General features: G+C 44.6%; 1 protein-coding gene and 1 pseudogene across 4 annotated transcripts in view; one reads left to right on the forward strand and one right to left on the reverse strand.

Annotated features, from left to right (window-relative positions):
- Positions 1 to 5,168: 5,168 nt before the first annotated feature.
- Positions 5,169 to 13,070, reverse strand: part of LOC146338938 (uncharacterized) — a 25,625-nt gene continuing 17,723 nt past the window's right edge. For 2 of the 4 annotated variants that reach the window (XM_084813149.1, XM_084813148.1), the window contains exon 6: positions 5,280 to 5,393. In XM_084813149.1, coding sequence (XP_084669275.1) covers positions 5,280 to 5,393 — 114 coding nt within the window. Of the gene's footprint in view, positions 5,400 to 7,212; positions 7,219 to 13,070 lie in introns of all 4 variants that reach the window. The other 2 variants (XM_084813150.1, XM_084813147.1) reach the window with 2 other exon arrangements.
- LOC146338939 (uncharacterized) overlaps positions 9,627 to 13,070 on the forward strand; it is a 4,722-nt pseudogene continuing 1,278 nt past the window's right edge.

Here is a 13,070-nt window from a genome sequence, read left to right on the forward strand (position 1 = left end):
TCAATTTAAGCCAAAATTCTGCAACAAGAAGCTCATGATCTGTGCCACAGTCAGCTCCAGGTCTTGTTTTGACTGACTGTATGGAGCTTCTTCATCTTTGGCTGCAAAGGACATAATCAATCTGAATTCGATATTGACCATCTGGTGATGTCCCTGTGTAGAGTCGCCTCTTGTGCTGTTGGAAAAGAGTGTTTGCTATGATCAGCGTGTTCTCTTGGCAAAGCTATTAGCCTTTGTCCTGCTTCATGTACACCAAGGCCATGCTTGCCTGTTACCCCGGTGATTTCTTGATTTCCTACTTTAGCATTCCAACACCCTATGACTCCAATCTTTTTTTGGTGTTCATTCTAGAAGGTGTTGTAGGTCTTCATAGAACCGATCAACCTCAGCTTCTTCGGCTTCAGTGGTTGGGGCATAGACTTGAATTACTGTGATGTTGAATGGTTTGCCTTGGATTCGTACTGAGATCATTCTATTGTTGTTTGAGATTGTACCCCAGTACTGCTTTTCCCACCCTTTTGTTGACTATGAGTGCTACTCCATTTCTTCTAAGGGATTCTTGCCCACAGAAGTAGATATGATGGTCACCTGAATTAAATTTGCCCATGCCTGTCCATTTTAGTTCGCTGAACGTATCACAAAGCTAGTGACTAGGCTCTCCACAAATGCAGATTAAAGGAAGCGCCCAGACTTCACTTGTCATCCCACCCCCCTCCAGGCTCCCCCTTTGCTACTACATTATTATGAATAGAGAGCAACTAATTTTCCCCATGTGTGCAGATTTCCCTGAAGAAGCCAAAATCCCCAGTTCTCAAGTGCAGCATCTGAAGGCCCCGACCTGAGAGCAGCTCAGCCCCTCAATTTTGCCCCATTCCAGCACTCTGCCCCAGAATTATTACTTCCAACAACCCCCCCTTTCTCCCTTCCCTCTGCTCGCAATAAGTTTCTATAAACCTGAAATGTTGTTACTGTGATAAAGTAGGGAAGGGACTTTATGTAACAATGGAGAAATGACTTGAAACTACAGAATATAAAAGAAGCAAAGCATCATAATAGCAATTTAAGAGAGCATCAGAGGAGCAAAAAAGTGCTTCAGGGTGAGTTACTAAAGTTAACCTTTTACCCTTTCACTGCAGGGGAGTGAGATTTATTTCTTACTTCTGAGTACACATGCGCAGAAGGGTGGATATGTTAAAGATTAAAAGCGGGCTACCTAAGGTAAATGAGTGTCCCCACTATTGCAGTAATGTGAGGGGTCTCTGCTGCGTTCCTGAGGCTTTTCTCAATCGGAAAAACGACTTCCATTGGGGAAACAAGAGGGAATAAGGTGTCCCACCCCCTTGACCGTGTCACTGCCAGGTCACAGAGGCACGCCCAGGATTTAATGTGGTGTGTGTGTGTGGGGGGGGGGGATGGGGGATGGGGACGACATGGCACACTGTAGTAAAACCACCAGGGAGCCAGTTTCAGTAAAAAAGTTGGAGTAAAAGTAGTTTAAGAAAATGCGCCTTTTCAAAAGGGAAGTGACTGGTTGGCAGGGGATTGGTGACAACGTCATCTGTCATGAAGGAATTCAGTCTGCTCTAACTTTGCACTAAATTGCTCCTGAAGACAGCCCCCCCAGTAAAATATTAGATCATCACTTCTCCCTTTAAATGCTCCTCAGATCAATTGTCCTCACTGCTACTCATTCCTCCTAAATTCTGCAAAGAAAACAGTGGTCAAAGCACATGGAAGGGGAACTAATTTGTGTTTAACTGAACTGTTACCAAAGTACCAAACCTGAACTGCAAATGGGAAGTTAAAAACAGGGATGGGAGAGCCAACGAAGTTCAAGATTGTCAGGGTGCTCCAATTTCCACTTCGGAGCTTAGTTTGTCTCTTTCCCAAATGTGAGAACTTTTTTTGAACCAGAAAAGTGCACATTTCAATGTGCATTTCTTAACGCGTGTACCCAAAATATGCACTTCCCCCCCATATACAAATGTGTGAAAGTGTATATTTTTTAAAAAGATTTGCATTTTAAAATGAGCATTTTTCTTGTGAACATATTTTTCTAACATGAACATTAGTTCAGGGTATGTGTAAGCTTCCCTGGAGAATTTCGCTCCCATTCACATTCGCATTCACATTCGGGGCTGCAAATGGGGCAAATTTGAGTAGAAAAAGAATGAAAATGAAACTCTCGTGCATTCTTACTTTAAAAGCCTCACAAGACACCTCCACTGCCCTGGGCACAATCCCCTTCGCACATGATGAGGGGGAGGGGGTCCCATCTAGAGGCACCCAGCCCAAGGTACAGCTGACTCCCCCCTGGGGCTCACCTGGGCACATGGTCCCTCTGGGTCTCAGCAGGTGGCAAAGATCCATTCCAGCCGGTTGCTTTTCTCCACCAGCTGCCTGACTAGCCCCAAGCCAATGCCCCGGTTGGACCCGGCCACCAGGATGCTGCGCACCTTCAGCATGGCCATCCCTCTTGCCAGCTTACGCCCAACTGGAAAAGCCCTTTGACAGTCCATCCCCAGCTATATCTAGCTCCAGGCTCCTCCACCCAGGCTTGCGTAAGGTGCTTGGTTTTGTTTCAGCCCAGTCTCTGTATATGGCAATAGCCCTGAGGCAAACTGCCTGCAATACAACAAAAAGGAAGCAAAACTGGGGTCTGATGTGGGGGTCACTGGAAGAAGCTGGAGAAGGATGGCTAGTTGCCTTGTTGGACAGGGAATTCGACAGACGGAAGAAATCAGGAATCTAAAAGTTCTCGCCTGTCCAGGCCTAACTAACAAAACCCTGTGGCAGCTCAACCCTACCAGATTCTAGCATCTACTTCCTTTTGTAAGGGTTGTGAAGAGTCTTTGGCTCCTGTGTCTGCTCAGATTCTGTATCTATCAGAGGAAAACAGATTTGCTGAGGATTGCCTAGAAAGATTCTGGAGATATATTTATAATTCCTCATTCTTTCCTTTACTGTAATTGGGGCTTTTTACTTTGGTGGCACCCCCTTAGTTTTATGAGGTTAGCTAACCAGGATAACCCTGACTTCTAATCTCTCTGAAATTGCTATCATCTGAGTGAAGGACTGCCAACATTTGTGCAAATAATATTTAATCTTTTGCTTTCAGCAATAATTGTACTTGCCAGTTATTGAGTTGAAGAGTCGTATCTTTCACGAGTTCTCTGAATGCAGATTTAAAGCTAGTTAAGTATACATAGACGATTATGCTGTTTGTGTTAATTTTACTTATTGCATCCTATTGCTTATTCTAAGAAATTTTATTATATGTATTGTCTGTTTTATAGCTCCTGAAGAAGGCCCCTAAAATTATCAGGGACAAAATGCATTGGGCTTCCTTAAGAATAAACTAATCTTTTCCAGTATCTCGAGATGCATTCTCTCCCTCGGGAACCATTTTAAGTGAACCTCCAACTGTTTTCTACCAAGGGACCATTGTGCTACTATAGGTTTTAATTAGTTTCCATTGTTCCATTTTTTTCTTGTTATTCATTACAGTTATATGGGCTTTTCAAATAAATGTATAACCTTCTCTGAGGGCCATTTTAAGCCAGGTGGTGGGAATATAAATAGATTTATTTATTTACTTACTTACTTACTTACTTACTTACTTAAGAAAAATGAACACTCCATGACTGACAGGTCTTAGCATTTGCAACAGGTTCCAGGGCTCTTACCCACATCCTAGCTTGGAATTCACCATTAAAGGAGCTGGAAATTGAGAACATGTGGGGTCCCATCAAAGCACTAACTCAACCTCTGTGTTCATACATCCTTCCCATCATTCCCTTGCCTGTCAGGTTCAAAATTCACCTTATGTTCAAGCTTGGTGGGGGTTTTGAGTCAGCACACTGTTTTATTGTTTTATTTGCTGGAATCCTCAGCCTTGAGGCACGCATGTTTAATCAGTCGCATGCCAGTAAATTTTGAAATCTCCACCCCAGCATTCAGTTACTCATCTACTGCAGATCACCAGACCTTAAAAAAAGAGTTGGAAAAAGTGCAGAAATGGGCAACTAAAATGATTAAGGGGTTGGAGCAACTCCCATATGAGGGAAGGTTACAACAGCTGGGATTGTTTAGCTTGGAGAAAAGGCGAGTAAGGGGAGACATGAGAGAGGGGTACAAAATAATGCATGGTGTGGGGGAAGTGGACAGGGAGACATTTTTCTCCCTCTGTCATAATACTAGAACCCAGAGTCATCTGATGAAGCTGATTGGTGGGAGATTCGGGAAAGATAAAATGAAGGACTTCTTCACACAGCACATTGTCAAACTACGGAATTCGCCTTCACAAGATTTAGTGATGGCCACCCATTTGGATGGCTTTAAAAGGAGGTTAGACAAATTCATGGAGGAGAAGGCTATCAATGGCTAATAGTCCTTGTATTGTATTGTAATAGTCCAGTATCAGAGGCAGTATGCCTATGTACACCAGTTGCTGGGGAACATGGGTGAGAGGGTGCTGTTGCACTAGAGTCCTGCTTGTGGGTTTCCCATGGGCAGCTGGTTGGCCACCATGTGATCAGAATGCTGGACTAGATGGACCCTTGGTCTGATCCAGCAGGGTTCTTCTTAGGTTCTTATGCAGAAATGCCCACACGTTTTGCAATGCCCACATCTGTATGATGCCCTATAACCCCTTTGAATTATTGTAGATGTATAACTTTTCAATATCTCTCCCCCCGCATCCTCTTGACTATTCACTCAGGAGGAAGTGGGAGTGGGGTTGGGGGGAGCATGAGGCAACAAAATGTCTCTGGCCAACCTTGGAGGACTTTTCACCATTGGGCTGGCCATGGGAAAGCATGAACTGCCAGGCTCCAGTAATGGGGACTCCAGAGGACTGGAAGAAAAGTTCCATTCCTGCTTACACCTTGAAGAAAAACAGCAGTGTTTGGGAATGGAATGCTCCTATGCATGTTTAGACAGAAAAAGTCCTACAACATAGCTGACTGGGGCATGCTGGGAGCTGAAGCACTTTTTCTGACTAAACATGCATGGGATTGCGCCATGAAAGACTTTGTACCAGGCAGGCCAAGTTGCACTATTGTGCCTGTATCTTCAAAGAGCGCATAAGCAAGGGAGAACTTGTATGGCACCCAAGATGAACCTCAGCATATAGAGCAGTTGGAAGGAAGAGAGATTTCTAAGGTTTTCAGCAGAACATGGTGTATTTATTGAAGAAAACAACAAGGCTATTAAGGAATTTCCACTGCCCATGGTGAGGTGTTCCTCCTGCAGTGCAGATGAGCAGGCATTTGGGTGTCTCACCAGGGAAGGCTTTTCCCCTCCCAGTTCACAAAAGTGCCATTGTCTTTCTCGGAGAGATGGGCAAGGGTGTTCAGGATCCCTTGTACACAGAGCTCCACTGTCAGTGGGGACTGTCCCTGGAAAGAGAGAACAGGTGAGTGAGACAAGGACTTGCAAAGTGCAAAAAAGAAAAAAAAAAGAAAAAAAAGCACACTACAAAACATCCATGCACTATCAAGGGCAAGCAGGGAAGCAGTCTCAGTAACTGCTCCACATAAGAACAGCCATGCTGGATCAGGCCAAAGACCTAACTAATCCAGCATTCTGTTTCAACAGTGACCAATGAGATGCCCCAATGGGAAGCCCTCAAGCAGAACATGAGTGCAGTAGCACCCTCTTACTCATCTTCCCCAGCAACTGCTATACAACTGGCATTCAGAGGCATACTGTCATGCTCCATCAGGAAATCTGTCATCCATCCTGGGCAACAGCTCAGGCAAGGAGGCTCAGTGTGGTCAAGGTGGCTGGGTTAGGTCTTGAACTAAAGTTAGGTTTCATAAACTTGGTCAACAATCGTGGAGCTAGAGCCCTAGCAAGTTACCCCAGCAGTGTCTGGGAGCAACTGGCAGGCTTTTATGGTCATGCCAGGAGAGTCTCTCTGGAAATGCCACCCCTTCAGGTGCTGCGACTGGCTGTTAAAGGGCCAGCAGCCTTTTCCTGCAGGCATCGGCCTCTCCAAGGTAATGAAGGTTAGAGAAGGGGGCAGCCATTTGGGGACTGCTGGCCAGAGTCCCCAGTTCACTAGAGGAGTCCAAAGTCCAGTCTTCAGCATCAGAGGGTATTGGCATCTCGTGGGGGTTGTGTGGACAAGACATGGGGTCCGAGGCAGTAAACCCACTTCAGAAGGACCAGGGACTGGTTCTGATGCCTCCCTAGAGTCACTGTCACTGGAGACTTCAGTTTCTGAGAAATGTCAGTCCTGGGCCATGACATATACTGCATCTGATACTTGCAGTGATATGTAGTCATCATGAGTAGCAGCCATTCAAAGAATTGTCTAATAATCCCCCTTTAAAGTTGTTCAAGTTGGTGTCGTCATTATATCTTGTGGTATCAAATTTCTGCCTCAAGTTGTAGTAACAGTCTTTAGCGTAGATGGCTTTCAAAGAGAATTATTGGCTGTTCCCTGGGTGCCACCACTCACAATGGTGTGACGGGTGGCTACCAGGGAAAAAGCTTTTGCTTTCATGGGCTCTCGTCTAGGGAAGGCCCTTCCCAGAGAGATCTGCCTGGCTTTTTCATTGTATAAAGTTAGACAGCAGGCTAAGACTTTCCTCTCCCATCAAGCATTATTCTTTAATCTGTTGCTCTATTAATCTTACTGCTGGCTCCTTAATGTTTTTAATGTTTTAAAAATGCTTTTAGTGTTTAATATATTGCATTATTTTGATACTTTCACTGTTATATTTTTGTTTGGTTACTTTGTTCATTTGGTTTGGTTTTATAATTGTCAACCATCCTGACCTTTTCAAAAACTCCTGGCCAATCATATTGCCCATGGAACTTCCAACTACCAATCATCTTTGCTGACCAACCTGACTAATTAAAACAAAGGTAACTTCTCCCCCTAAACATCTTAAACTGCCTAAAACCTCCCTTCATAAGCCACCATAACCAAGGCAACCACAACTGTTTAAGCCCCATACTGAGGCAAAGCTAGGCTTCTGGCCTACTCAGATACATTATAGCCTACTAAGTTCACATAAAGTATATAAACATTACAGAACATACACTTTTATCTACATAGCAGTTCTTCACATACCCCAAGGGCACTTGCCAGTTGGGCAGTATACAAATCTAACAACTAAAATTAAATAAATAAATAAATAAAATGCATAGGGGATAAGTCTATATGAATAATGGCTATTAGTCATGATGCCTATATGCAACCTCTAACTTGAGAAGTAGTATGCCACTGAATAATAGGGCTGTGCACAGAAAATATAATTCCTTCCAAACCCCCCTGGAAGGCTTGGATGGAGGGGCACTTCAGCTTGAATCCTCAGATTTACATTGTTCATGACATTCGTAGGCTGCTTCTGAACTTAAGCATCTATCGGGCAGAGTTAGGGAGCCAGCTAGAATTCAGCATAGAACTGCAATTAAAAATGGGCTTGTGCACACCTAATTCTGTGCTAGGTTGTGGCCAGTGTGTGACTAAATTTCCTTGCTGGATCACACCAATGGCAGTACTGTTACTGTTATAGAAATTTCAGTTGTAAAATGTCTGTTATCCCATGATTTTATAAGCTAGGCTATGTCTATTCTACCTCTGTGTGAAATTGTCATGCCAAACAAAGACACAGTGCCTTATCGGAGACTCAGGAATGCCAAGAATGTATTTACGTTAGAGTACAAGACTACCTCTCTGCGCATGCCTGGGTATGTGAAAGGCGCTGCCTGCTTTCTGTCTCCTTCTCAGCTAGACAAAGAGATTAGTACAGCGCAAGAGTAAGACAGCCCCCCAAAGGTCTTGCCTATATAAACTTTTGGATCACATTACTTGATTGTGACCTTTGTTGGAGCGTTAGCCCCAAGGGTTGCCTTATTCTGCAGAATAAAATCGTGTTAGACCAGATCTCTGCCTCCTCTTGTTCTTGGTAAACAAATTGGAAAGTCTACCAGGGAAAGAACACAATTTTTGTAACAATTTCTGGCGACTCAGATGGGACTCCCTGTGTAACCTGGGAGCTGGGCAAATGCGAAATCAACCCAAGCGGAGGGCGCCCTGGACCTTGTTTGGTTCACCATTTGGTTACACAGGGAGTTTGAGGTGGCTGTTGCCTGGCAACCTGGCTAGCAAAGGACTCCTGAAGAGGCAAGGTGAGTGGCGGTCTTTGGAGGACAGGATGAAATGCTGTCAGACTCTGGGATCGTTTGGAGGCTGAGCTACAAGGTAAGTTAGATCGCACTGTCTGGGCCAACTGGGGAGTGCAAATCTCCCAATCTTGTCCAATTTGGCCTTGCTCAAGCAGCAGCAATTGGATAAAGAAGAAAAAATATATAGGCCTGACAGGGATGGGATCGAAACATTCCATAGGAGAACATAGCCAAGACCCACTGGGATGCATGCTTAAGAATTTTAAGTTGTTTAAGTTGGATTATGGTGTCAAGATGACAAAAGAAGAGCTCATAAAGTTTTGTAATGGGGAGTGGGTGACATTTGGTGTTGGCTGGCCAACTGGGGGAAGCTGGGAAAAAAATGTTGTGTCCAAGGTTTATAATAAAGTGATTGTTGATAACCATGGGGATCAGCTCCCTTATATTGATGCTTGGCAAATGTGGATATTGAAAAATCCTGACTGGATAAGAAAATGTAAAGGTCAATATCGTAAAGCCATGATGGTATGCTCCGAGGTGAAATCCAAGGTTCCTGTTCTCCCCAATTCAGGTCATATGGAAGGAGACCCTGCCCAAGGTGTGCTGAGCTTTCCCCATCCTATTCGGCCTGTTAGGTTGGGAGGGGAGGTTGGGACTGACTGAAGATCCTAGTGCATACCTTCAGAGGTTGTTTGATGCATTCCGTCAGTATAGTGATATTAACCCTGATGCTCAAGAGAATTTAAGGATGGTTAACATGATGTTTATTGCTCAAGCGGCAACAGATATTAAGAGAAAGTTGCAAAAGACTGATGGGGCAGCGGCGATGCCTCTGCCTCAGTTGATGGAGATTGCTTATAAGGTGTTTGTGAACTGTGAGAAAGTAGAGAAGAAGGAAGCAGATAAGAAGGTCAGACAGAATGCAGCTTTGATTGCAATGGCAGACAGGGCAAGCCCCTGATTGGGCAGATAAAGGTTTGAAGAAGGATTTTGGGACTCGGAGAAAGCAGCGTTTGGGGAGAGATGAATGTGCTTACTGTAAAGAGAGGGGACACTGGTGAAAAGACTGCCAAAAGATAAAGGGGGAGAAGAGGGGGGCAATGGTAGCCATGGAAGGAGAAGGATCAGATTGACGGGGACCAGGGTCCGAGACCTCCACCCTGAAGAGCTGTCTGGCTCTGAAGGACCCTCTGGTTACAATAAGGGTGGAGGGAAGAGAAATAATGGGACTTATTGACACAGGGGCAACTTATTCCATGCTGCCAAAAGCACCAAAGCCACAAATTAATAAAGATAGAACTGTAATAATTCAAGGGATTGAAGGCCAACCCACTAAGGTCCCTTATACCTTTCCCCTTCTCACAAAGGTTGGAAGTTGTCATTTGGAGCATGAATTTGTTGGGTCTGAAAGGTGCCCAGTTGTACTTCTTGGTTGGGACTTGTTGACAAAGTTACAAGCAGAAATTTTCTTTCGAGATGACAAGATGGTTGTTAGGTTGCCAAAGCAGCAAGGAGCTAACTATCAGATGTGTTTGCAAGCTTATGTGGATGAGAACATGCGATGTACAGCAGATCCCTACCGGGGAGCCAATGTGGCAAAAAGGACCCCTGAAGATGTATGGTCAGGGAAGGCACCTGCAAGGCCCAAGTTTGTTAAGCCTGTGCAGATCAACCTTAAGCCTGGAGCTCAACCAGTAAAGATTAGACAATACCCCTTGTTACTAGAAGCCAGAAAGAGACTGAAACCTTTGATTGAAAAGTTTAAACGATATGGTTGGTTGAAAGAAGGAACTTCACCCTTTAATACCCCTATAATTGGAGTAAAGAAACCCCCCAAACCTAGAAAGGGGATTGAGTTCTGCCTAGTCCAAGACTTAAGGGCCATCAACAATATTATTAGTGCAGATCATCCTGTGGTTCCAAACCCACACACCATTATAACCCAAATTCCCAAAGAGGCCAGATGGTTTTCAGTGCTGGACTTAAAGGATGCATTCTTTTCAATCCCTTTACATGAGGACAGTCAGAAAATATTTGCATTTGAATGGGAAGATCCCAATACCCATATTAAGGTTCAGCTCTTATGGGCTGTCCTTCCACAGGGACTGACCATGAGTCCAATGATCTTCACGGGTGCATTGCAAAATGACCTAAGGCAATGGAAAGAGGACCGGCCGTGGGTGTCCTTGCTTCAATATTCAGATGACCTTCTTCTGGCCACCCAGACAGAGGACTCATGTGCTAAAGCTACTATCTCCCTCCTGCAAGAATTGAACTTGAAAGGCTATAAAGTGTCAAGAGAAAAGGTTCAGATTTGCCAGACCCATGTCACCTCCTTGGGCTACCAGATTCGGAAGGGAACCAGAGACCTGAGCACTGCTGGGTTGGACATCATACAGAAGACACCAAGGCCTAAAGACCCTCGAGAGTTGCAAGCCTTCCTTGGTCTCACCAGGTTTTGTAGAATGTGGATACCTGATTATGGAGGGAAGGCAAAGCCCTTGTATGAAGCTTTGACAAAGAAAAATGTCATCCACTGGAAATGTACAAATGAAATGGAAAAGGCTTTTCTTGAACTGAAGCAAGCCTTGGTGTCACCACCTGCTCTGGCCTTACCAGATCCCAACAAACCATACCAGCTTTATGTACATGAAAATAAAGGAGTGGCATCAGGGGTTTTAACCCAAAGGACAGGTCCTTTCTGGAGACCTGTAGGATACTATGCCAAGACTCTGGATCCAACTGCAAAGGGATGGCCGGCTTGCTTGAGAGCTGTGGCAACGACTGCGCTTTTAGTGGAAGAAGCCCAAAAAATTGTGATGGGAGCAGATATGGAGGTGCATACTTCTCATGGCATACCTCAGATCCTGGGAAGCAATGGAGATAAGTTTTTGAATCCGTCACGCCAGTCACGCTATGAGATCTCCTTGCTTTCAAGCCGAGGCCTCACATATAAGAAGAGCAATCTTTTGAATCCTGCCACCTTCCTCCCTAAGCCAGATCTAAATTGTCATGACTGTTTAGAGATTTTAAGTCATGTGACTTTGCAGGCCTGACCTCACTGATTCCTTGTTACCAAAGCCAGACCTTGAGGTGTTTGTAGATGGCTCCAGCTGTGTGATAGATGGAAAAAGATACATAGAATGAGCAGTAGTTACTCTCGAGAAGGCCTTATGGAAAGAGCATCTTCCCAGCCATTGGTCAGCACAAGCAGCAGAGCTAACAGCTTTGACTTGAGCCCTAGAAATAGGAGAAGGAAAAAAAAAAACTTTATAGGTTTGCGATATGCTTTCAGCATGGTACATGCAAACGGAGTGCTGTAGAAAGAAAGGGGTTTCATTACTGCTTCAGGATAGAGGATTGCAAACGGATCCCAGATCATGAAACTTTTAGATGCCCTGATGAAGCCAAAAGAAGTAGCTGTGATGCACATGAAGGCGCATGGAAAGTGTGCCAATCCCAGAAGAAAGAAGAGGCAATGCTTTGGCAGATAAGGCTGCAAAGGAAGCCGCACAGATGGGAGGTGAGAAGGTGCATTATGAAGGAGCCCTAATCCCATATTTGAGTACAGACTTGGTTCCAATCTACTCTCCAGCTGAGAATGAGAGAGCTCTTAAATACAAGGCAAAGCAAACTGAAGTTGAATGGTGGATAGTCCCAGGAGGCAAAGTGTTCATACCCAAGCCTCTTTTGAGTTTTATAGTGAGAGACTTGCACCAGGCTACACATTTAGGAGGAACTGCAATGGGGGCTTTGCTTGAGAGACATATTGTGGCCCCAGGATTGTATGTTGAGACCCAGAGAGTGGTGGCTAATTGCCCTTTGTGCCTCAAAAATAACCCAAAGGTGTCCAAACCCCTAACTCAAATGGGAGGTCACCCATAGGCTTACTATCCTTTCCAGAGACTTCAAATAGATTTTTCAGAGTTGCCCCGGGCTCATGGATATCGATATTTATTAGTAATAGTAGACCAATTGACTGTGTGGGTTGAGGCTTACCCTACTCGCACAGCCACTGCACAAATAGTAGCCAAGATCCTGTGAAAATAAGTAGTCCCTAGGTTCTTGTTACCTGAGGAGATTGAATCGGATCAGGGACCCCATTTTGTTGGACAGGTGATGCGAGCAGTGGCTCAGGCACTACAGATCAACTGGAAACTACACTCCCCTTGGAGGCCTCAATCTTCAAATCAAGTTGAGAGGATGAATCGCAACCTAAAGTCAATGCTTACTAAAATTTGTTCAGAGACTAAGTTGAAATGGCCACAGGCCCTGCCAATCGCCTTAACCCGAATACGGTGCACCCCCAGGGGAAGTATTAAATTGACACCGTTTGAAATTTTATATGGGCGCCCACCTCGGATATTACCTATGGCTGATAGTTTAAATATAAACTTAGAAGTAGGGGCTTTAGAGATCTAAAGATATGATATGTTTAGAGATCTAGATATGTTACTGCTTTACAGTCTGTTTTGTCTTGTCTTCACAGGTTTGCAGCACCATACCAATCCTTGCCTTTGGATGCTCCAGTGCATAATTTCAGTCCTGGTGACTGGGTGCTGATCCGGTCCTGGAAAGATTAACCACTTACTGAGAAGTGAAAGGGTCCGTTTCATGTTCTACTCACCACTCACACGGCTGTAAAGGTTGCTGGAGGAAAGAAGTGGACCCATCATACCCACATAAAGGCATCACCTGCACCAGAGAGGGTCACACCGGAAGTTGACCCACCTGAAGGCCACCGTTGGAGTAGCAAACCGCTGGAGGGACTAAAGTATTTCTTCAGGAGAGAGCAATCTCCTGATGCTTAAACATGCATATTACTCTTTCCTTCTTAAGTCTAGTTGTTTTAACACTTCCCACTCAGGTAAAAGGAAACTGGTTTAAGAGACATGCTGAGCATATGTTTAGGCAAAATGGGGAGGATT

The sequence above is a fragment of the Heloderma suspectum genome, chromosome 8 (assembly GCF_057233095.1).
Source record: "Heloderma suspectum isolate Gila_16-S chromosome 8, 16-S_ref, whole genome shotgun sequence".
Taxonomy (NCBI): Eukaryota; Metazoa; Chordata; class Lepidosauria; order Squamata; family Helodermatidae; genus Heloderma; species Heloderma suspectum.